We start from the raw sequence: 26,461 nt of genomic DNA, 5'->3' as shown, positions 1-26,461 counted from the left end.
GGTTAGCCGAACAATCTTGCACTAGGCAGTTCGGGCCGTACCAAATCGAACTGGTCTAAAATCAGGACATTTGGTCCCTCAAATAAATCCTGAGGCGCCCTCCCACCCCCAAACCAACCCTTCTAAGGCTTTGAGCCGTTTGACTATTCCCCCTCCATCTCCCCACCCCAAGTTCCACCATGTTTAACTGACTCCACAGTACACAACAAAGGCTCCATCAATGATGCCTCCCCGCCCCCCCACCCCCCCAACCAACTAGAGGCTCCATAATACCATCTCCACCGCTCAATTCTACCCTGCTCCTGGTACCGCAACATACCTGGAGCTTTGGAGCTCCAGGTATACCTCTCTCTCTCTCTTTCTTCCTCTCTGTTCTCCATCCCCCCCCACTCTCTATCCCTCTTTCTCCCTTCTCTCCCTACCCTCAATTCTCCAAGGGCTAGGGTTTTCTCTCCCTCTCTTTCCCTCCTCCCCCCTCTCTCTCCCCTTATTTCCATACATATCGAACCAATCACCAGCTAGTACAAGCCCCAGCACCAATCAAACAGACCTTGCTCCAAAGTATTCACCTAAATAACACTTAGGGGGTGTTTGGTTCGTTATCGAAATCGGAATGGGAATCGGAATCGGAATGGCTTGGAATCAAAATCGGAATGGTCAAATCCTCCGAACCATTTAGTTCGTGATTGAAATCGGAATCGGAATTGAAATAGAAATTTGAATCCATAGAGAAGAGTAGGGATTGAGTTCTATATAGATTGAGCCATTCCCATTCCACCATGGAATCGGAATCAAAATGGGACTCCTCCCAACCAAACGATTGGAATGGGAGTCACACATTCCGATTCCGATTCCAAACCCCCACTCCCCCCAACCAAACACCCCCTTAATGCTTTAATAGAAATATTCATGTTATATTTCTCTATGTATACGATGGATTATTATAATCAATTAAAAATGCACATCTCATCGTATCATTCAAGCAAAGGACTCCATTTCTATGTTTCAATAATATTAAAAATGTGAAATATCTTTTTTTTTGTTTGTCAAATCATGCTAGTATTAGACTATTTTAAGTGGAATCATGATAATCCTCGATATCACTAATTAATTCAATCATTTCCAATAACCTAATTGAGTTTCAGTTGTCCATGCACACAAATGTTTTCAATGGGTTTGAATTTCCAAATCATGCTATATCATGTAATGTACTAGCAAATTATAAAAATACAGCACACATCAAGTAGGATGACTAGGACACTTCAATCGAAATCCTTGCTATCTTTTTTCCAAAAAAGTACTAAAGCAATAAAACATAGAAAAATGCAAAACAAATTGGGGGCCAAAATACACCATACCAAGAGCATATTGACCATATCAAAGTTTGCTTATATCCTAGGGCAATATGGCACAAACCACATTGGCTGTCAATCAATTTGACACTGATATGCAAGATTTAAATCTTTGCCACAGAAAACACTTGCCAAATTTGGAAAAAAGTCTGGATTCCACCTTAAGAAAGCAAGCACCCAAAAGAGTTGAAAACACACTCAAAATGTTGAAAGCATTTGGATTTCCATAACTTGTCCAAGTTCACCATTATTACCTAAATCTGTATCCAATCGTGCATAGCAATTGAACCTATATCTACTTTAGAGCAAAATAACATGATCTAAACAACCATGTGAGATTTGTAGCAGAAAATGAACAATAGATATAAGATGATTCACAAAATGGATCTGAACCTAGGCTTAACTTGAACCAATCTAACCATCTAGAACAATACTTAAACAGTTGCGACATTATTTAATAGCACTATTCTGCTCAGCAAACCACACCCCCCCCCCCTCTCCCTCAACACACACACTCTCCCCCCTCCCTCAACACACACACTCTCCTCATGCCGATACCCATCTTCCTGAACTACCACTAATCTTCCTTGGCCTTCCTCTAGTCTAATACTCCACCCTTGACAATCCCCCACACTCATCCACCTACCCCTACACTGTCAAGCACCTTTTGGCTGCCACCTCTATCTCTCGGCATTAACCTACCTGACAACTAGAATGATCAGATAATCAAATTAGAAATCCAAATATAAGTAGGTCCACATTTTGCTTTACTTCGGTTATCAGAAATAATCATATAGACTGAATCAGCAGTTTTAGTTCGCAGATCACACTAAAGTCAACCATAATCCAGAAAAAATCTGATCCATTCAATGGCTTAAATAAGAATCAGCCTAAAGGTCAATATGTGAAGCTCTTCACATGATCTCTTTACTCTTAGATGAAAATCAGTCAGTGCACCTCAAGCTTCGTGCAGGCTAAATATAATTTATAGGTTGCAAGCTATTAGCCCAATGATAAGAACATGACTTGAACATATGACTTCAACATGTGTTGGTAAGTTATTTGAACTTTGAAGAATTTGGAACCATCCTTGTTAAGTATATTAGAAAACCTACCCATGAAGCACTTACTAATTATGCTACCATGGAAGTGGAGCACCCAGATCAGACATTTTAGGAAAAGATCATTCACCATCAAAAAATGTCACCACGAATGGACAACCAAAGAATCTGATGTCTCTCCAGGTGCAAGAGAAAACTTTCACCCTATATCTTGATAGGATGCATGTTAAATTTGGAAAATCTGGTTATAATTGTTCATGTGCAGTCCAAACTTGTTAGCATACAGATTTATCAACTTGGTGTTGGCTGATGGAGTAAGTCTGCACATCATTCACGGACAGACTAATGGTGTACTGCTTGTACATGAGAAAATTTCTCACATGCTTGAGGTGTTGGCTAAACTACTGCCCTCAAATAATATACATAATAAGCTGGAAATACATGCACAAAAATGACTTGTAAAAACTTCCAATGGTCATGAGGCACAAAGCATGTTCTTCAAAGGCAATTTTAAATGGATTGATGCACACTAGAGGACTACTAACAGGCATCTAGTATCTTGATGACCAATTTGAAAACACATCATCAAAATAATTTTCTCCCCTAAAGAGAAGCCCAAATATTACAGTTATAGTATACCAAACTTCCACTCTCCTAAACTTATAAATATGTTTGGTGTTGCTTCATATTTATGTATTTAGTGGATCCAGAATAAAAGGCAGATTGTACTAACAAACACCAAAGATGTTATCTCTTTAAACCAAGTTAAATATCTCACCATCTTAAACAAGAATTGAAAGTATATGTAACGGCCCTTACCAGCCAAGGACCAATTCAGAGAGGCTTAAAATGATCCAATGTTGGCAAACCAACACCGTACCACCACTTATCATGCTTTGCTGATGCATATCAACCTATATTGAGGTCTATCAAATGTGTATCAATTTTTTTCCAAATTTTGCTAGATACCTATTTCATTTTTTTGGCTCGTGCATACCAGGGCTTACCACCCAAGGTATTACCCAGACTGACCGCTGACTATTATAGGTCTGTACCTCAATTTAAATCCTTGATTTTTAACATTTAAATTTTAATACTTCCAAAATTTTAGACCATGGTTTTGCAATCTCCTCCCCATACATGAACACCGACAACATAAATCAAGTTCGCCAAAGGTACACTCCCAATTTCCAACAGACTCATATAACCAGGGAAGACCTGCAAGTCTTCAGCTCATTGACGTCTTCACAAGTCAATGACAGCCAGTATACAGGTACCCTCCACAATCTCCTACAATACTAAAACTAGTTATAGAAGGCACTATAGAACAGTAATAATATTACATCAAAAACAAACAACAGGACCACGACCTTAACATCTTTTACAAAACTAGATCCCAAGGTTCGCGGACTCAGTACCGGAATCCATGCCGGTTGCCGACCGATACAATATGGTACCATATCATACCGGACCGTACCGACAATAAAAAATTTAAAAAAAAATCTCACCCAATGGCCAAAAAAAGAAAATCTAGCTGAACTGGACCGAACCGGTACCATACCGCACCGCATCGGACCAAACCACCCAGTATTGGACGGTTCGGGCCAATACCATACCGAACTGACCGGTTCGGTCCAATTCAGATCATTTTTCAAAAAATCAGTCTGAACTGAACCGATTCCCCATCGATATGATATGATATGGAATGTACCGGCCGATTCGAGCCGGTACGAAATACCATGCTAGATCCACTTTATCAAAGAAGGGAAAAAAAAGATCTCTAGAAAGTATTCTAGAAGCTATAAGAGGCTTCTCCAGATTAGCATGATGCAGGGTAACAACAAAACTCTAACCTTGCCTAAAGCAACTGAACAAAGTTTGCCAGCTTTTTTAGTTTTTGATCAGGCATCATGAGTAGTGCATTTCTAGCCTCGTATGCCTTGAAAATGTACATCATCACACTTCACAAAGAACTGCAATGAAAATAGTAAGCCAAATGCTTAACTTTTGTTAAGACATCATTATTCATAAACAGGCATGGTTTTAACACAAAAACTGATACAAAATTACTCATCTTAGATAATATCTTTCAAAATTATGTCAAGCAATCCAAAAATTGCGTGCTAAACACTGTGTAAACATAAAAAAGTTTCTGGTCTGAAATGCAAATGCATGCACGCACACATGTACATATGTTTGTATATCAACAAGTGCTCCATTACAACAACCAAATCTCAGCCAAGACCAAGTGCTTTCATAGTGATTGTTTTCATATACCAACTTACGCAAAGTTTTATCAATTTTAATACTACAAGTTTACAACAAACCTGCAGAAACATTGTGAAATTGTGCTAAATTTTATACCTTGACCCTTTTGCATATTTCGACAACATGAAATTTTGTATATTTCAATTTTTGTGTTTTTCAAAATTCCAGCCCAAACCCATAGTTGTTTAAATCAAAAACAATTGCTCCAGTCCTCCATGACTAAAACAAGCACTTGGATCAAGATCTTCTAACTTGGACAATGCAAAGTAAAGGACCAAGAGCAGCAGGAGGTAGTATAAACAACGATGACATTAGCTTTCAAATACAAAAACAAAGAAAAAATGAACAGCAATTGCAGATTAGAGGGGCTGAAAATACAGGCATATTTTACCTCTGATGCACAATATGATGCCCATCTCCAAAGACGCCATTGGTGTGCAATCCCACTTTCCAATTCAATAGCCTGCAATGTTCTAGTCTTTCCATTCCTGATTAAAGCTTCAAGAGAAGGAAAATGGTCTAACCCTCCAAAAGGGCACAGACTTGCAGCCCTCCATGGCTAAACATTATAGTTGCAGATATAAATTAGTAAATTAATAGTTCTGCAAAGAAACCAATTGGCTGAAAAAAAGAACCAAAGTTGGTGAAATGTTGACACACCTGCCCAGCAGAACGGCATAGCTCACATGCCTCTTCTAATCTTCCAGCCCTTAGTAGAGTCCAGATATCTTCAAGAAGTAACTCATCTTGCTTCTGTTTAGCATTTATAAGCCACTCATGTAATATGTATAGTTGATACAGCGCACATGCTAGAAACGGTAAAGAAAGTGAAATCAAGCCAAGGTATGCATTCAAAAAACAAAAATTTTCACATGCCAACAGCTTCATTGGCTACTTTGTTCCAAGATTTTAAATCCCGTGGACGAGACTGCCCTGGTTTTCTCATGGAACTAGACACGTCAGCGTCCCACCCCATCCTGATACTTGAGACAAGAGATGTCCCAAGATGTCCCAATCGGGATGCTGGGATGATGGCAAGACGGTCCTATCCCGACACATGGGATGGTATCCCATCCCAGTGTCCCGCGGGATGTCCCGCCAAAATCTGAATCCTTGCTTTGTTCTGTATTTTGCTGATAGATCACTAGAACCACTGGTTCATTTCAAGAGCCTGGTGGTAAGTGGTGAAGTTAAACATGACTTCAACTACTAAGTTGAGACTCCTAGGCATCATGAGAAGATGCCTGACTTTTGAAGTTTAATTCCAACCTCCTAACAATTTCAAATAGAGAGAATTCTTGTTAGTTTTTAATTGTTCCATCTTGATAAAATGTTCAAGGCAAGCTAAAGTTGATTTCTGAATCATCACAGCATGGAATGCAATCTAAAAAATGTTCACATAACAAATGATTGAGTCAATTTCCCATAAAGACAAAGGACAGCTCCAAGGATTATGCAGAATTAGCAGTACTACCAAGGTATACTGGCACCAGACCCCTACTTTTTATCCATCAGAACAGTTGGTACCAGTACAGATGTACAGTACCAATATGATAGCACATACTACATCTAATATATTCTAAAAAATTGAAAACTGATTGATACCAATGGATATGGCTGATATGGTACCGCTGCTACACAATGATAAGGACTGGTACAGCCAGTATGGTACCAGTATAGCTGTTTCAGCATCCACACACCCATAATGGTGATAGTTTCACATTGGAATGGAACAGTACAGGTCGTATCATCACATTTCAGCGGTTCTTGAAATCATGACTAATACTACTATAAACAACAAAAAAAACAAACATTATTAGGAAATATAACAAAACAGACAAAGGCCCCACAAACTTCATAGGGTATTCCAACTGCACTATGTACATTTGCTGGCAAAAAATAGCAGCTGGTAGAAGAGCTTTTAGAGTAACAAAGAGCAAAATGAAATGAAAGATATGACAACATTATATCCAGTTTGGGTTACAGGTAAATCATTTATTAAAATTGGTTGAGAAGTCTCTATTCTTCAAAAAATAAACCAAAATGAAACCCAAAAAGCAGGCATGCTTTTTTTTAAAATAAAATGCTTGACATGGTTTTTCTTAGTAGCAAGAAGAAGGGAAAGACAAAGACAGGCTATACATCATTTTAAAGCAAAACGGATTGTTCAATTTTTACAAACCGGCGCTCAGTTTTGTGAAAGTACTCCTAGCATAATAGCTTTATGGAAGATCATTATATTAAGACTTATTCTTCAAAATACTTGATATAGTCAAGCTATGAATGCATGACTCAGAGATCTATCTAACATAAATTTCTCCAAAGAAAATCATGCATTTTTTTTCATAGAAAAGTTAAAAATTTGTCCTTTCTCTTTTGGAATTCTAGAGTTGAAAAGGAAATGTGTGGACTTACAAATGTCTGTTGCATTTCACCTCCAACTGGATGTTGATGTCAATCTAGGCTTGATCTTAGTTCAGGTAGTAACCATCCTAGTTCCCATGGCAACAGTTTTCTCACATCTAAGGACTGAGAAACAGTTGTTGGTGGCGGATGTGTAGTACAGTGGATGTCTAAGGATGAACAGTAAGAGGATCTACACATGATCAATGATGATTAGAAGGTCAAAGTTGATGATAGATTAGGGGATGTAATTCAATTTTGTGATGGATTTCAGGCTCCAAATGGAATGAAAAGAATGACAGGATAGTATGGGGTTGACGGGAGAAGCTGGAAGGAAGAGATAAGAGTTGGCCTCATTCAAGTCCTCCAGACCTGCTCCAGAGGAACTCAGCAGCCTTATACCACTAAGAAACTGATGCAGGAAGAATGCTTTTATTCATTCATCAGTCAATGATCTGAACCTCCACGCTTCTTTTGATTTTTTAACATGTGCATCCCGTCTAAAAGGGAAACATACAAGTAAAACAGAAAACCAAATAAGGAAAAAAGGAAAAATGAAGGTATAATCTGTGCAGAATCTAGAGGGGCATGATTCTCTGAATGTTTCATATTTGTGTGAGGTTAACTGGAGTTCACACTTATCTTCCATAATTTCATGTTGTTAGAATCTTTAATTGAGTACTACATGTCATCTTCCACATTTAATAGAATCCCTTATGAGAGAACATCTTCCATACAGTGGCTAGCTCAACTTGTTCTTCCTTCTATCTTCCTTGCTCCTTAATATACAATCACAGCCACTGAAGAAGATTGATATTCAGCTACAATGACTCTATTACCTCAAACAATAAGACATTACATTGTCATAAGTCAGGATGCTTGCAGAAAAAGTACTTTACAAGTATAACCACTATAACATAGTTCCCAAGAGACAAGAAAGAAGCGAATTCAATAGAAAAGCTAAGGACTCACATTAAGATCAATCACCATCAAGGTTTGCAATACCAGTATCCTGTATCATACCGATATCTTACCAATACAATACAGTATGATACTACTGGCACACAGTTGGGAGACCCTTTCCTCATGCATGGCCATAGCACCACCCAAAATTGGGCAGCACGGATTAGTACAACTCAACTGAGTGGAACTAATCAATTCCACCACATACCATGGTTTGCAATCTCGAGTCATACCACCCAGCATGGAACGTACCATAACATACTAGTAGGATAACGAAACTCAATATGCCCACCATATTAAGTATCAACATCAAGGTATGTAGCATGTACATACTGCCATTCAATACGAATCCAGTGACGACATGGTAAACCTTGCACGATACAGGCCAATTTGCCCCATACCATATCAAACCTATATATTGGTATCTTACTAGCATGGTATGATGCGCTCTATATGCCGCAGTATGGGTTTAGTTACCAAAATCAAGTTGGGTGTACGTACAAGAAAGTGGGTCTCTTAAAAAAATATAAGAAAATACTTAGAAAGCCAGATCACCTCGGAGTTTCAAAAGTAGGTTCACCACCTTAAATAAAACAGTCCTGCAACTAAGGGTATGCGCCGGCATGGCAAACCATGATCACAACCCCATCAAGCTCCATTCTTGATGAAGATGCACCTACATCTCTATCCAAATAAAAGCACATGAATCACCACCCTTCATGAATATGTTCGGTGACACCCACAACAAGCAAGTCTAAAACCACCCACACTTTATATATAGATCAGCAAGCATAAGGTTGGATTCCAAGATCCATAGTCTGAGGATGCAAGAACACACACACACAAGGGCATCTGAGACGAGAGTGACAACATTTTAAATGAATGATGATTGGAGAGGCCACAAGAATTATCATACAGACGGGGGCGGGGGTGGGGAGCGAGAGAGAAAGAGAGAGAGAGAGAGAGAGAGAGAGAGAGAGAGAGATTAAAAAAAATTGGGGGGGTGAGGGAGGAGGCAAGTAAACAGACACAGCAAGAGAAGCAATAAACATAATGATGAGAAAAAGGGTAGGATAGGCCACAAGAATTTTACTAAAGATTTCCTAACAATCGACCATATATTAAAATAAACCATGTAGAGAGAGAGAGAGAGAGAGAGAGAGAGAGCATCTATATTAACAAAACAAAAATTTTAAAGATGCGGGTGTATCTCATTCCAGTGAACTACAAACAAACTACCTTCATATTAAGTTCGCAGCAAGGCTAGACAGCGAACAGTAACAAAACCAAAATGGGAATTAAGTATAAATTTAGTTGAATCCAAAACCAAACAAAAAGTCAGTTCAACAAGTTGCCTAAACCAAGAGTTCCTAATAACGCACCGGATATTTTTAGGCCCAACATGTAGCATATATATGGTATGCCTCTTGAAATATCTTTTAGTTTGGATGTACTTAGAAAATCCCATCAATATCTATCAAGCCATAGATAAGAAACGCATGCATAAACAGAGGCTGAGCATGTTTCTTAAAACAACCTGACTAGGCTGGCAAGCACACATGAAGTTTTTACCCAATTGTTGTCGCGATAAGTTCTATGTTACAAATTCTTCCAAGTTGAATGTTGTGTTACATTCTCAGTCCCATCTATCAGTGCTCAAGAATGTAAAACATGACAATAAGGTAACCATAGGGTGAATATCAACAAAAGTACATGCATCTCACACACCTGATGTACTATATTTCAAAGCAAAAGACTTGTTCGCTTATTCTAGTAGAAGGTTTGAAGTAATTTTGTTGTACATATCAAAGTGATAGAGTCTACATCAGAAAGAAGCTTCATGTTATCTAAGTGTATCATAAGGTAGCTTGCCTTTAAAGATGTTGTACCAGGTGTTGATGGAATGTATTCATGTTGAAAAATATAAGTACGTTCTTGAAAGATAGTTTGTGTCTTTCAAGTAAATAGCTGCAAGCCATGTTTAATTCGAGGCCATGAGCGGTAAAGTTTAATTTGGGTAAACATTAATGGCCCCTTATACTGTGATTCCATGAATTGAAGTTTAAATTGAGAATTGTGTGCTTCCACAATGATTAATTGGACTGAATTCAGACCATTGCTTGGCCAGCATCGTACTCATACTCGAGCTGGGTTCTAGGATGCAACACTTAATTTTTGCATAAGACATAACGGTGCCCACCCATGCATTGAACATACAGCCTTATTTAGTGAACTCACCCATTTTATGACTTGCATATTACTTTACAAAGAAAACCAAGAAAAACACACATTCTAGAGTCAGGCTTTATACATCAACTCATACAAATAAATCCCATAGCAATGCAACAAATACTCCTTGCTCTGAAATGTATGGCATGCATCACATGTACCGAGTGCTGGTTACTAATAAACCACGAGAAACCCAGCATATTTGGTGCATTCACCAAATGGTGCCACAATTTGCATTCATCAATTAGAATTTACGATATAGAGAATTCGATTTGACTTTTGAAGGTTCTATATGGTTCTGGAGCCATTAAATCTTACTGATAAACATACAAAATCAGTATAACAAAACATGTGATAAACAGCCACACATACTTTGTCATCAGAAAGTGGTCGTGCTGCTTCACGTGTTGGAGCATCAAAATCCATGTGTCGGATTATAGCTGGATCATCATTCTTCTTCTTTAAGAACCTCTGTGTATGATGCCAAACACCAGAGCTTGGAAGATAGGAACCAACATGAGACCCTCTCACCTACAAAAGCAATTAATATTCCACTTACTAATGGTTAACAGCAAAACAGGTTTATAGCTGCTTGTTACAGTGCTTCATGAAAAAGTTCTGCAAGTTATACTTAAGAAAAAGTGCTGCCCATCAAAATAGATGTTTCAGCATGCAAATTTTAAAAAAAAAAGGTAAAAGTTAAGCCTATCACACTAATTTCACTAACTTTACAATTATTCAAGGGTGCAGATGCCTTACCCTCGCAAACCCCTCCCCAGGCCAACCCAACTGGAGCATATTGAATCCCCCTTTCATAAACATCAGACCCCTAACCAACCATCTGCGATACCATATAGGCCTTGACTAGCATAGCGCACAAGTCGTTGGTAGCCAACCCCATACCACATCTATATTGACGCACACAGTATTACCAAGTGATTAGCACAGGTCCATACCCTGATTTACAAATCCTTGGTACAAACATATACATGCCTACATACAAAGTGTATATATACCGATTAAGATCTTATGACTATGTAAACAAAGTATGAGAAAGTGAAGGAATTTGTACTAGAAAACTTAAAATATATTTAACTGATTTACTAATTTTGGAGTTCGCTATTCAAAATTACAATTACGTATTTTCTGTATCCTTCATAAACATGAGGTTGACAAAAATACATTTCCCCCATTACATGCTTTGCTATATGTAATCAAATGTGTCAATAAAGCATTATAGATCCCAAAATCGAATTCACTAAAACATGGTTCGATCTATACCGTGGAGGTTTTCCAATATAAGTAAACACCAAGCAATACAGCATAATCTGTGAGTGTAACAGGACCTCAAACTGTAGCCAACCGAGGATAACAAAAAAAAAAAAAAAAGAATATACTGGACATTATCCGAACTCCAAGAAACTAACCTATTCCACATCCACTATATCATAAAACCCTGAATTCCTCCATCATATAACCAAACAAAATTACAGTATGGGGGGAATCATGACTGAGCCATCCCAAAAAGCCCTACTTAGCAGAAGTTATTGCTTTTATCAAACCCTTAGAAATGATCATGTCTTCTGTAAACATCAGCTTATTTTAAATCCTTTCTTAACATAAATACATGTTGTATGAAGGTTTGCCTTGCTCATTTGGACACTTTTACACAGCCTCGGACTATCTCATGAGATCCTAGCATATTCTTGTATGTGACCATAAGATCTCAGCTACCTCTATTATAGAAATGGTCAAAAAAGCTCCTTATGGGTGGGTCCTCCCTACTGTTTTATAAATTTCCACATTGAGGTAACACAGTGTTTGCACAATTCAAAACACCATCCAATTTTTTGGCACTGTTGTAATTCCATCAAATATACCCTCATATATATCTTCTACTATTTTTACCACTCAGAATTAGTGAAACAATCAATCTCCTCTATCTTGGTATAGATAGATAACAAAAGTAATATGCTAGTGTATATAATAACGAATAGATTATATATCCCTATATATATCTGATGATTCTGATCAGTCAAGATAGCACTAAATTTCTTACTGGCGAAGTATTCTATATGATAATGATGGATGGACATTAGGTCTAAATTAGGTTTAGTTAAATTACTAGTTTTATGGAGTCTTAAAGAGCAGGTCGAGTATTTGAAATTTGCTTCTGCTCATATCTATATTATCTGTAGCCCTAGCTCTAAGAGGTTGCATCAGCAGCTATGATAGTGCTCATAATGGATTGATCTTCTTCCTCTATTGTGTTCCTATTCCCTTATCTTACAAAATATTAAACCCTTTTGCACCATCATCTTCTGTTGTTTTGCATTGTTCAACTCCATGTAACTCTAGAAGCTGAACTCTTTGTTTCAATAATCAAGTTAACTTTTCCATAGAATATTTTTATCTTAAAACATCTTCTAAGTCTCAGATGTTTCGACTCTTTCAAAAACTTTATATGAAAAATAGAATATGATAAAATATAATATTGCTGATATTCAGAAGCTGATTTTTTTGCTTGCAGAGCAAGAAATTACTGATTGACTATTTCCACCCATGAACATACATACACACTTATATACACATATTCCTTACTGTGATCCCCAGAATGCATTGTGATATTGACTGAAAATAATAATAATAATAATAATAATAATAATAAAGTGTATAATTTCCAAGTTTCTTCTAGTGATTGCCTGCCTATTTCAGGTGGACAAAGGCATCATAAAGGAATATATATGTATCAATTGTCAGGCATCTAGTCATATAAATAAGAAATCTTAATACTTCATAAAAGTAAGCCATGTAAATTGAAGGAAAATCTCAACACCTTTTTCTCCAAATCAAGGGCTTCTGAAGCTAGCCCTTCTAGCCAAAGGATTATCCGAAGACATAATTGTGCTGTATGATCCATCATAACAAACTGGCAGGCCTCCTGATGCGATGTTGTTGGAAACTGTAAAGTCATAATTAATGGAATTCAGAGCAAATCCTTATACATCTAAAGGAGAGAAAAAGCGCAACATTTAATGGAAAGTTATATGGAAGATAAAGACTTCATCAGACAATACCACAAATAGCTCTTCAGGTAGTTCTTCATTTCCTGCAATATGATGAAAAAAGAATTCAAGCCTCTAATGTAAAAAAATTAAAAAATCAAACCCAGAAGACCGTAATGTTATTTGGAAGAAAAAAATTCAACAAGTTCTTTATCTAGCTGAGAATTATAGAAACATGGTACACTACATGACAAAGCATACAACTAGAGGGCTATGATCATCACAGAAAGCATATAACAGTAACCATACTCAGTAAGTATTGTCCTATCTATTTGGGGTAGCCTTTCTGACCAGACATGGGACCAGCATCAGTAGCATTAGCTTACGACTATGGTACATGATAAAATGATACCTTAACACACATACGAGTTACTATGTCAAAAACTAGCTCTAATGAAGCAATTTAAGGATGTAGTTGCATGCCTTTTCACTCTTGATCAGAGAAGGTGTTGATAGGACATGTTTCCATAAGCCAACTTGGTTGCTATTTAAGATTTTGCATTTTTAAGCCATCCAAAAAGTATTTCGGAGTGGTGAACATATAATTAGGACAAAATTGGTGCTCAAAAATCCATATAAAAACCTGAGGTGACAACAGAACTATGCTAAAACAAAATGCATTAAGAAATTAAAAATAGTAATGCATTTACAAGTGTCAGCACCTACTAACGTTTCTCATGTCATATCACTGTAGCAGAGGAAAGATTTTTTTCATGCAAACTGAAGAACAAGCTAGACTTTTAAGCAAGCGTTAAGTTTAATTCAGTAACCACATAGCAAATACACCATCTATATATATGCTCTATAATTTAGTTGCATTATGTTTGCAAGGATTCATGATATAAAACTATATCATGATTTTTTTTCATTATCAAAAAAGAAGAATTCATGATAAAATTTTATACCTACAACCATGGTTTTCAAAATCGGACCGAACAGCCCGATTCAGGGCGTCCCGAACCGGATCGGTGTTGATCGGGTCGGTTCGGCCATGGTTTTTAGCACCTGACCAAAAAAAACAAAAAAAAAAAAAGAGAATCGCCCGGTTCGGCCCTGAACCGGACGATTTCACCCTGAACCAAGCCGAACCACTCAGTTCGGCCTCTTTTCTTTTATGATTGGAAACAGAGAAAAAATCTTTCGACTTCTTCTCTATTTCTAAGTTTCTCTCTCCGTTTCTTACTTCCTAACACCGAGAGCCTCTCCGAAGACTCAAGAAATACGTGGATTAAAGGTGTTTAAGGTATATTTCTCAAAACCATGCTATCTTTTCTCTCTTCCTCTCTTTTTCTTTTGAAAAATTCACGAAAAATGAAAAAACAAGGAGAAACTGTCAAAAAAAAAATTTTTGAACATGATTTTAATATATGTTATCGATCTCCACACAATGACACTAAAATCATTAATTTTCATTAAGTATATAATTTTTTAAATTAAAAATATATTTTAAAAATAAAAAAATTATAAAAAAATAAATTTTCAGAAATAACTGTAAAATCAGATTATTGTTTAGAGACTTGCAAGCTACTTTTGACATAAATTTGGTACCCATTTATTAATATTTTAATACATCTTGCGCATGGTGGCCTAGACCTAAATTTAGAAAAAAAAAACAATATTTCATGCATGTCCACCATCTAAAAAAATTATATGTAGTATCCATAGTAAGATTCTACATGGATCTATGATCAAATTTTTTTCATAATTTTTAAAATTTTTATTATATTTTATTTAAAATTTTTTAAAAAAATAAATAATTTAAAATATATAAAAAAATTTTGTAAACGAAATATATCATTTTTATGTAATTATTGAAGTGATGTGCTTATCAATTTTCAGGAATAGATCCATCAAGGAAAAAAAGATCCAGAACATGACATTGATTAGAAGCATGGGGAGATGCTCTCATGTCGGCATCATTGGAGATGTAAATAGTGTAGCATAGAATTCAAGGAATGAGAAGTTATACAGTTGAAGTAACATTTGATCGGCGGCTATCCGAATGTAGCTATGTGCCATAAGTGGCCACAAGAGGTCCATCAGTTAATGACGAAATACTTCGCTGATTTTAAAGCAGCGAAGGAAAAAAATTTAATGAAGAAGGCTGAGATGAATCGTCGAGCGAGTCAGAGGAAGGATCTGTTCCAGATGATGAGCCAGCACAGATCGATGCTACCATTCGAACAAGCTTGGATGATCAGTGGCAGCAAAAGCTAATCACGTATAGAGCTCAATTTAGACCGTCAGCTTATAAGGGCGGGTCAGACTCAGGAAGCACTGCAGCAAAGTCTAAGTCACGGTTTAAGACGACATCCTTAGTTAGAGAGCCCGTCAGTAGAGGCACTAGCCGTCTTGCATCCATGTTAGAAGCATTTGGCAGTAGAAAGAAGTCCTCTGGGGAGATTCCAACAGGAGCCACTATCCACGACTTTGATTCATACGTATTTTCTAGTAGAGATTCCAAGCAATAGAAGATTGATACTATGTTGAAGAAAAATAAGAAGAACGATATGTGACGAGCTATTGGATCTTGATTTCACTTCAGTCACATCCCAGCGAATGCAACAGACAACCCATATTATCGCTCTGCCATATCATCTATACAAGATACCGGTCCAGGTGTAGATCCTCCAGGACCAAGAGATATCCATGGCGAGCTTCTTAACCAGAATAAAAAGGATCTTGACAAATAGATTGCCTCATATCAAAGCAAATGGCCGATATATGAGTTGACTGTGATGTGTAATGGTTGGACTGATCCTACTAGACGAAGCATCATCAACTTCTTGACATATTATGATAGAAAAATAATTTTTCACAAGTCTGTTAATGCTTCCGTTGAGGTGCACGATGCCAGCTACATCCTCAGATTGATGGAGGAGGTGATTGATCAAATAGGAGAACAAAATATCGTGCAGGTTATTACAGATAACGAACCACAATATAAGGCTGCATGGAAGATATTGATGGAGCAGCGATCGCATATTTTCTGGATCCCATGTGCTGCACATTGTATCGATCTGATGTTGATAGATATTAAAAAGATTCGTAGGATGCAAAAAATAGTGGAGTCAGCACAGAGCATCACTAGATTCATCTACAACTATACATGGATCCTATCATTGATGCAGCAGTTTGCTGGGAGTGATATATTAAGAACAGATGTTATACGATTTGCTACTAATTATATAGCACTTGACAGCCAGATTGAAAAGAAAGTATATCTGTATCAGATGTTTGTCAGTCCTGGATGGCAACAGAGTAGATATACGCGGACAGGCACTGAGAGGAGCAATGTGGAGAGCTTAGTGATGAGACAATCATTCTGATAGCGGGACGAGAAGATAGTGGTGGCTATCAAACATCTGTATGAAGTGCTCCGAGCAGTGGAAGGTGAGCGATACCTCCAGATGGATTTCTTATATTATATGATAGAAAGGGCAAAAAAATAAATCAAAATGGCAGATCCACAGCATGCCGATGAGTACATTAGGATCATTGACCATCGATGGGGCTACAAAATGTGTAGGGAGTTACATTTAGCAAGCAGCAAATCAAAAATTCTTTCAAAATTTGTATAAATAAACATAATCAATTACGAACCATCTATGTGCAGCTTATTATCTGAACCCGAGGTTTCAGTACTCCATACTTGGTATTGGGATGGATGAAAAGCTTTTGTCCATCCTACGAAATGTAATAGATAAGATAAAGCCCGATCCAGATATCAGCTATGTGTCTTGAACAAGTTAAGTTCAATGATGTTTATTAACTTGGTTGCATCTTCAATAACTAAGATTTTATACCAAATATTTTTTTTACAGACGAAAATATTTAGAGGGCACAGAATCATTTGGAAGTAATGTAACGATCAGAAGCAAATCAAAGGTGAATCCAAGTATACATTAATAAATCGATTATCATATTGACATATTTAATCTTCTTTTTGATTTTGCTAAATTTTAATGATTTTGCAACTGAATGGTGAGTACATTTTGGTGGATCTGCAAGAATAGATCTATTTACTCAGATCTGAATGGTGAGTACTGAGTACATTTCGGTTCACTCAGATTCAGACATCAGATAGAGCAGTGACGATAGTTCTTCAGCTACTCATGGATCTGATGATCATGAAGAGACCGGAGGATAGGAGATGCAGCCATTTGGTGGTCTTCTATTCACTAGTGAGCCTCAGTTTACGCACGTCATGCAAGATAGAGACCACAATATACAAGCTGGTAGAGTCCGTAACAATACGATTTCATACAAACAACGGGCTTCACAAGGTCATTCAAGATATGATGCAACTACAGATGATCTCGCACGTGGAGTAAAATCCATAGATGTATCAGACTCGTGTTCCTATTATGGATCTTCTTATCCACAGCCACAGACAGCCTATGATCCATACGTATATAGATATGGATATAGTGCATTGGAGTCATCGTCTTCTGGTAGCTACCATCCTGTACAGTCCGGAGCGTCTTATGGATCGAAATTTACTGTCTATATACTTGGATGGACCTCTTCACAACCAGGCTATCAACCCAATGATAGCTCTCAAAGCCAGGATCTCAGTGAGGGATCGAGGATGAGTTATGATCCAGCGCTTCTACCTTATGGAATGAGCGCAGAGGATTATAATGCTATGTGGCTAGAGGGATGGACCGATGTTCCTCCTGACTATGTAGATAATCCTGCCATTTATGGACATCGACGATCGATCAGATTCTGATGATTGATACGTATTGAATATTTTTAGATTTTTTAATTGATTATACGTATTGTAGAATATAATGATATCTAGTCCATGTATTGATTATTTAGAATGCTAAATAACATAATATCATGCTTAGATTCCTATCACATGCGATTAAAGGTGTATCGAAGTGATACGAACGTTAATGAATATCACTTAATATTATTTTGGGCTTTAAATTACTTAATAATAAAAAAACTTGATTAGACACCTCCCACCCAAAAAAAAAGAAAAGAAAAAGCCAAAAAAATTAGCATACCGGTTTGACCAGCACACCGCCGTACCGTGCCAGTACCGGTACCGTATGGAACCGGCCGGTGATCGATATGGTCACCGGTACCGGTTTTCAAAACCTTGCCTACAACCGTCAACACGCAGCAACAGTAAAAAAAAAGAAGAAGACTAAAGCCATGTCCAAAATTCTCCATCTGTGCTAAAAAAATAACTTCAAGATGTAACAAATAAATTTAGTAGGACAAGGAGATTAAAAATAAGATTGTTTACACGGTTAAAAGCTCAAAAGTAGATTGTTTAAATGGTTGCAGATTGATTACCTTTGCCAAAGAGAAACCAAAGAAGTGACCAAGAAGCTGCCTCATCAAGCAAGAGTCGAGCTTTTTGCTGCATGAATTTGTCCTCCACCACCCGGTGCCTCCCTGTACTACTATACCTGACAAACGAAACATGAGATCATGTTGACCTGTTACAAAACTTACTAATTTTGTACTAGTAACACAAAAGATATGCATGATAGCAAGTACTTAGAATTGAAGAAGAGAAACCATCTCAAATTACCAGAACACAAGATTTACTCATGCAAAACATCTTACATTTATAGAAAATTTTTTGCTATTCTAAAGCAAGAATATGTACAATTCTATTTACTAAATAATCATCATCGTGTTAGAAGTTAAATGCCTAACATACAATTCTGTCTACTAAATAATCATCATCATGTTAGAAGTTAAATTCTTAAAATCAATGAGTTCAAGATTTAATTCAAATAAGGCATCAAAGTCAACATAGTCATCATCAAATAAGTTTTTTTTGGGCAAATTGGATGAAGGATGATTCCATTTCTTCGGTTCCAGGTTTACATCTTCCATTAGGAATTTATTTAGAACCTCACAGAATACATCCAGACATACAAGCTCCCATACACCTCTCGAAGCTATCTATACTCCTATCAGCTTGCTTTGCTAACAAAATAGTTAATTGGTTTTCTTGCAATGATGTGTATGCAACCATCTTCAGGAACAGTCAAATAGATCCTAGTTTCATAATGATGCTTGCAATTGGCTCTACAAAGTCACCTTGTTTCCTCCAATACCCAATATAGGTTTACCTCAATTCATATTCTCCTGATTCCGACCTCATTCAGAATTTGAAAACTTCCCCAGAGGACTTCTGGCTTCAGCTTCGAACAGACTTCCCCCTCGTGATTTTCTTCTGGGTAGTGCTCGATTCCCTTGAAAATGACTTACAATGCAACTAATACCAGCCACGCCACTTCTCTTTGTTAATCAATCAAATTTCATATGAAGCAGTAGCCTAATGGCAAGGATGCCTAATGATGGTTTACTATCAGATCCACAATCCCTCCCTTACAAGAAAAGTTTAAAGGCCCAGTCCGTCCCAGAAGTAACATACCATACCACAGAGAGATTGGATCCTGGAATGAATCCAGGCACCTAGGTCTCTCCAGGCAAGTTCATTCTGGTCCATCTGAACCTGGACAAAGTGGAACAGTTGCGCATCCCAACACTTGGATAGCCTGGTATTAAAGGGCGCCAATTTTTTTTCCTTCATTCCTGTCATTATGGTTGCCATGGTCAATCTCAATACTGTATCAAACCAGCTTGTTCCCAGGATAAGCCTCACAACTGAGATTTAGGAAGTACTCCAGGCAGTAGTCCAATGCACATGCCATACTGCCTTCATCTTCTGCATCGTCTGCTTCCACAACAACTAGCATGTGAATGCAAAAATAATCTTTTATCTTGCATCCATTTTATCATTTCCCAGCAAAGATGGTCAGATTAAAGTGAACATGTCATGTTTAGCTAAGATGACTTTGGACATGATTAAAGTATCTGCAGATTTCCATCCACATGTAAGTAGTTGAAACCTAGTAAAAAAGCATTAGCTGGTTAACTTATGGCAGCACCACACTTAAAAATACTTCTGGTTACAAGACATTTCTGTCCTCTGACCATATTACGTTATTGGCAGCCTTTTTCAAATACCACTACAGAGTCATGAAAGTATATTCAGCTACCACAGATTCTCCCATCTCTTGGAGCATTCCTCCGGTCGTGATGAATTTGTTAGTTTCCCTGCTTGTTAACAAAAGCGCCTATTTGATGTTACTTTAAATTTCAATTTTTTATTTTTAAAATAAAATCACAAAATTCGAGATAAAAAGACATGTTCATGTTATTATTTATGTTATATTTTTCAAAAGTCACTTTCATTATTTCTTGAAAAAATAAAAGCAAAAAAAATTCTTACCTTCAATGGTTTCAAAAACTCAAGTCTTTTCACACCACCACCAACACCACCTCTACCACCACCATCATTTTCACCACTACAATTGTCGCCTCTGCCGCTGCTTGCCACCACTGCCACCATCATTATCACTGCCTTCACCACATCACCACCATTGCAGCTGTCACTGCACCACCACCATCATCACTGCCTCCATCATATATCTAACACCCTCGCCACCGCAATCACTCACCGTTGCCTCCACCTCACTATTATCGCCATCATAGTAGCCTTTGCAAAATCCCTAGTGTCCCCCCCACTACCACAACAACCACCACAGTCCTTGCCACTTCCACCACACCGCCACCCGTGCTTGCTACAAGAAATCAGCCCTAGATGCCTTCTTTGAGGCTGTCCACGGCAACTTCTTCTGGATAGCCTTCCTAGACTCATCCTTCGACAACACCTACTCCATTGAGGCCGCTTGCCACGCCCCATGCCTCAAGGACAACTATGCAAAGATCCTCTATGTCTGCAAGCACTTCTATCAAGGACTTGAGCAAGTCCTATAGCTCAAACCTCTCCCTTCCTTCACAAACACTAGTCTTCCCTGATTGTTCCCCACTACCGCTAGCCTCGCCCCCCGCCGCCATCGCAATCTTCCTCCTATTGGTGCTCCCATCATACTTGACCAGAGCACCCTTCTCAAGCTTCTCCTCTTGAAATGATGCGTATTTCTTGGAGTTGCTCAAGGACATGGGCGGGCCAAATACCTCCACCTCCTCCTGTTGGTGTTTGAATGCGATGATGACTGCTCTGACTCTCACTGTCATCCTGCCAAAGTCATCCCTCCAGTAGCTATCGCCAACACAGCGACTACCGGGATCGACTTTTTTTTTCAAGCGGCAATGTTGGTGAATGCAACTATTGCCATGGCATCACTGATGGCTCCTATCATGCCAGCAGCTGTTATTGTGGGATACCAAGTGCTACTGGTCTATGTCAACATTGGAGTTAAAAGTCATAGACAACCCCGTTTAGAACCACCTAGAAGATGGAGGGTAATTTAAACATTCCCCACAATCTATTAACAGTGTTAGGACACAGACGGCTAGGTTGTATTCCAACAAAAAAATAAATTATGGTGTCTAGTTTACAAAAATTATTTAGTTTTGGGATCAAAATGTTTCTCATCCAAACTTGAAGGGATGTCGTTGAAATTTACCCTAAAATAAATATAAAGGCTCCAATGACAATTTTACAAGTGCTCCAATATTGGTTAAAAGCAGGGTTGGCTATGGAAAGCACACCTTATGGCCTCAGAGACGTTCCGACATGTCTTTTCAAACCGCAAAATAAGATCAGCGAAAGGCATCAACCCTACAATATGCAAAAAGCAAGCATTTTTAAATTTGATTTCTCACATTAATAAAGGTCAAACATAAATGACATAATAGAAAATATGAATGAATCGTAGCCGCTATCACAATTTTACGTGTGAACTCTTAAAGATGACAAAATATTGGATTAGTGTGGAGCTTATACCCCATCTCAACATCAAGATTAAATAGGTGCCTTATTTCGCTTTCTTTTGCTAAGGGACAGTTTAGCACAAATGGTACAAGAGTTGTGGAGCATGCCAAGTATAGACAAAATAATGTGAACTATTTCTAAGATGGAATCCAACTATAAGTTTTAGGGACATTAGAACTTTTGAAGCTCCTGCCATTTAGATTGACTTTATGACCAAAGGACACTTCCTCGGGGTTTTGTGGCTGTCTGCTCTTTTTAATTTATAGCACTCCCATTGACTACGAGGAATTTCTGGCATCACCTCCAGCAATGAATGAAGCAAAGATTTTAATTCAAATTTGTGTTCCACAACACATTGTCAAATTCAAACCATTCTCACCTGCAACAGTAAACCAGCCCTTCAAAAACAAGAAAATCAAAGTTATTATAAATCATAAAAATGCTATGACAACCCATAGCAAACTAAAAATGACATTGTCAAAAACAACCTACATTTTATATTAAGACAGCCTAAGTAACAAAATATCTGTTTGCGCCATTCTGTATTGCAGCATAATATGCTACACTCTGAGAAATAATAAGTACCAACAGCACTCCCTTGCACTGAGCCCTTGGCTAACCACACTCTGAGAAACAACAAGTTCCAACGGCACTCCCTTGCACTGAGCCCTTAGTTAACTTGATTGGGGATGGGTATCTAAGCAACTTAGGTCGCAAGAGCAAGAAAGGAGAGAGAAAATTATCATCAAAGTAAGGAAGCACCTTAAAGCAGGTGAATGTAAGAGAAGTTAACAAGATTACGAAGGAAGTGTTTCTTAGGTGAAAGTGAAGTCCCAGCAAATTATCAGTGGTGCAATAATTTGTAGAATATGCAATATTATAAACTAAGAGTTCAAGATTTGGTTCTCATGCAAGTCTGAACACTCATGATTGCTGTCATCAACTTTCTCTAGACCTAGGAGCTGTCTCGGTCACAATGTTAATACATTACTAAAAGCAATATTGTTACTTTATCCTTGCAGAGTGTAGCATGTCTATCATTGTAATTACAAGACTAAACATTGTGATATATCATAGTACTAACCTTGAAGTGCAGAATCAAGAAGAGAAGCAAATAATGTAAAAGTCGTCTCTCCATCTGCCAACACCTCATCTTCATGCTTGCAAGATTTTATTGACTGGCTTGTCACTTGTCGAATTGAATCAAAACCAGCATTCAGCTCAGAGACTGCATGACTATCAACGGATGCCCGTCTTTTTGATGAATTTAATACCTTATCCAAGCCATCAGTGTCGATACTATCCGCTTCCCGTTTTATTTCTTCAAGCAAGAGTGCAGTATTGGGTCGCCTTTGAATGTTATTACCCTCTAACAAGAGTCTTGCATCAGAAAATTTTGACACGGAATTTCCTAGGAGTGGTGAAATATTTGCGGTCGACTGCCTCTTCCTGTACAGTGGAACATAAGAAATAAGTGACATCGCAGCAGGATGGTTGTCTCACTAAGAATAAATAGCTGGTAGAACTTTCATAGAACTCAGATGTTATATAAAAGTGGAAATAAAATGGAATAAATAGCCAAGTGAATTATATAGGCAGATATATATACACACATTGGTCAAATATCCATATGAGTAGAGCTAATCTGTGGGTGCCCATGCAGCATCCCAGATGAGGCGTCATTGGATGTGATCTACATCTCTAAACTATTTACTGTCAAAAAATCATATAATTTGGGGATCCTAGCTGTTGGATGTAATGGCTTCCCCTTCTTCTATCATACAGTCTTCCCATTCCTCAGTTTTCCTTTGCATTCTCCCCCCTTCTTCATGTTGATTATACCTAAAAATGAAGCCCATATAATCGGACCAGAGTAGCATACCAAGTCTATGATAGATACTTATTCAATATATGCTTCAGATTTCCAAGTCTAATCGATTATTCGTGTGTGTTATTCACAAGTGTATCAAAATATAATAAAGTAAGGAAAGATTATCCTCCCAGGTCTCGTAAAGATATAAATAGATGAAGTAAATCAAACCAACATCAAGAACACGGAAAAAACATGATTTCTGCATAAAATCGTATTTAATTGGAATTTCTTGAAAGGAACCGCAAACCAAAAAGGAGATAATTTTTCAGCATTGGTAAATCAACAATCTAGCAATGCTGAAGATAGAAACAGATGAAGAGAAACTACTTGGTCAAGAAAAAAAAAATCAAAAGGGGATAATATCATGGAAAAGACGAGAACAGTTGTGATTTCTATGCATCATTAGCGATGCTTGGGATTTTCACAAAAGGAAGTGAACAATTAATTGCCGAGCAATGCCACCATTGGCTGGGTTTTGACCACAAAGGGGAAAACTTCATCAGCCTAAGACAAAATATATCATCATCTATCATTCTATAGGTTAAGCGATTCGTTGAGAGAGGGTTCTCCCAGTCAAGAAGTGATTCCTAAAACCCTAAAGATCCAAGTAAAACCGAAGAGAAGGGTCCAATCCGAAACCCAATTAATGAGGAAAAAAGCGAAGAAAAGGGACTACCTGTAGCGGCGAAATCGCTCCCTGCTGCTAAGATCTTCAGGATTGAAGTAACTCGGCGAAGCATCCATCTCCTCCAGGTCCATCTCGATCCCCCAAGAGCGACTCCTTAAACCCTAAAAATCCGATGGAAAGAAAAAGATTTGAAATCTTGGGAGGATGAGCGGGAGCGGAGCGCGACGACGAGGCTCAAACCCAAAAGCTCGCGGTTTCGCACCGACGGTGTTCGAATTTGGAGCGCCAATGGACAGATTGAAACACAAGACCAAGGGGAGTTTCAAGAATGCTCCGCTGAGGGGTTTTGCGGCTGGGGAAAGAGCTGCACGAGGAATGGCAGTGTTTTCGGGCCTGGCTCAAGAAGATTCTGGGCCTGGCCCTATCAAGGATCGAGAGAAATTTTTGTGGACCGTTGGCGGTGCAGAAAATGGGACGTAGAATATACCATTTGATTGTTTCATCTAATTATTATTTTTTAATATATATTTAATATTTATAATTTTTATTTTTATTTAAAATTTTTAATAATAAAAATATTATTATTTTTAAAAAAATTATAATATTTATATTTATATTATAACATCTGTATTCAGAAAGTCATAATTTTTATCACATAGTATCAAGATATGACGCAAGGTGCCATAATATGCACAAGATGTTATAATTTTTTAAAATAAATAAAAATATTTTTATAATTTAATTTTTTTAAAAAAAATAAAGATGTAGGCATTAAATATGCATTGAAAAATAGTTGGACAAAAATATCTCTTTTATATTATAATATTCTGTATCATGATATCTCAAAGCATATTATGATATCTTAAAGTCATAATTTGACGTAAAAAATTATAACATCATGCGTATACAATATTTTTAAATGAAAAAATAAAATTATAGACATAAAATAAAACGGTGTAAAATATTACAAAAAGAGTATCTATATAATAATAATAAAATGATATATAGATATTATAATAATATTTCATATGGACACACAACATTATAAAACAATCTACGTGTCAAATTTTAAAATTTTTAAAATAATCTCCCAACACATCACGTGTTAGTTTGGAAGCCTCTACGTTTCCCCAAAAGCCCGTTCTTTTGTAGGTAAAAGATTTATCTGAGAATCCATATTTTTTAGGATAAATATTTTTCATACAATATTTATATAGAAAAATTATTTATCTATATTCTTTATACATAGGAAAGTGATTTCGAAATTTGTGATCTATGTTCTTTTACATTACTACTTTTCTGGATAAGTTAGCAAAATTTATCCATATTTTTTATGATATTATTTATATTTTTTTAGATTTGATTAAGTTATTAAGCATTGAATGATGGAGATATTGAAAATAAGGATGGGCATTTTAGGTATAGCATTAAATGCCTACTTTACTGGTTGATGAGAAAATGATTTAGTCATTTTTTGGATGGATAAATTTTTTTTCATTTTATAGATAAATGTTGTCCATGATAAAGTAATTTATTCGAGCCGGTCCTGATATTTTTTAGACCTGGGGCCAAACGAAAAAAATGAGATCTTGTCTATTAAAAGTAATATATTTTAAACATTAATTATCATTAAAAAATTAATCTACATGCAATAATTTTTTATAGATATATTTATTAAGCAGTGTATAAAATTCATCATTAGTCTATTTTATTATTTTTTATTATAATATTATAGAAAGTCATCTTTGCACCCTATTGAAATATCAATGTAGGGTCTGGGGCGTGAGGCTGTCGTCTAATTCGGTCTGCCTTAAGGTCGATTTTGAATTTATCTATTTTA

The 26,461-nt window shown here is 37.1% G+C and overlaps 1 protein-coding gene across 2 annotated transcripts in view; it reads right to left on the bottom strand.

The window, feature by feature from the left end:
- Nucleotides 1-24,959, bottom strand: part of LOC105039779 (nuclear pore complex protein NUP107) — a 51,597-nt gene extending 26,638 nt beyond the window's left edge. For both annotated transcript variants that reach the window (XM_010916046.4, XM_010916045.4), the window contains exons 1-9: nucleotides 24,670-24,959; nucleotides 23,205-23,569; nucleotides 21,898-21,967; nucleotides 18,655-18,770; nucleotides 13,354-13,385; nucleotides 13,113-13,238; nucleotides 10,649-10,807; nucleotides 5,342-5,434; nucleotides 5,073-5,240 (exon numbers count right to left, since the gene is read on the bottom strand). In XM_010916046.4, the coding sequence (XP_010914348.1) occupies nucleotides 5,073-5,240; nucleotides 5,342-5,434; nucleotides 10,649-10,807; nucleotides 13,113-13,238; nucleotides 13,354-13,385; nucleotides 18,655-18,770; nucleotides 21,898-21,967; nucleotides 23,205-23,569; nucleotides 24,670-24,752 (1,212 nt within the window). In that variant the 5' untranslated portion in view covers nucleotides 24,753-24,959. The remainder of the gene's footprint in view (nucleotides 1-5,072; nucleotides 5,241-5,341; nucleotides 5,435-10,648; nucleotides 10,808-13,112; nucleotides 13,239-13,353; nucleotides 13,386-18,654; nucleotides 18,771-21,897; nucleotides 21,968-23,204; nucleotides 23,570-24,669) is intronic.
- Between the last annotated feature and the right edge of the window lie 1,502 nt (nucleotides 24,960-26,461).

The sequence above is a fragment of the Elaeis guineensis genome, chromosome 1, assembly GCF_000442705.2.
Source record: "Elaeis guineensis isolate ETL-2024a chromosome 1, EG11, whole genome shotgun sequence".
Lineage (NCBI taxonomy): Eukaryota > Viridiplantae > Streptophyta > Magnoliopsida > Arecales > Arecaceae > Elaeis > Elaeis guineensis.
Note: the sequence above shows the minus strand (reverse complement) of the source record. Positions and strands in the feature narration are given on the sequence as shown.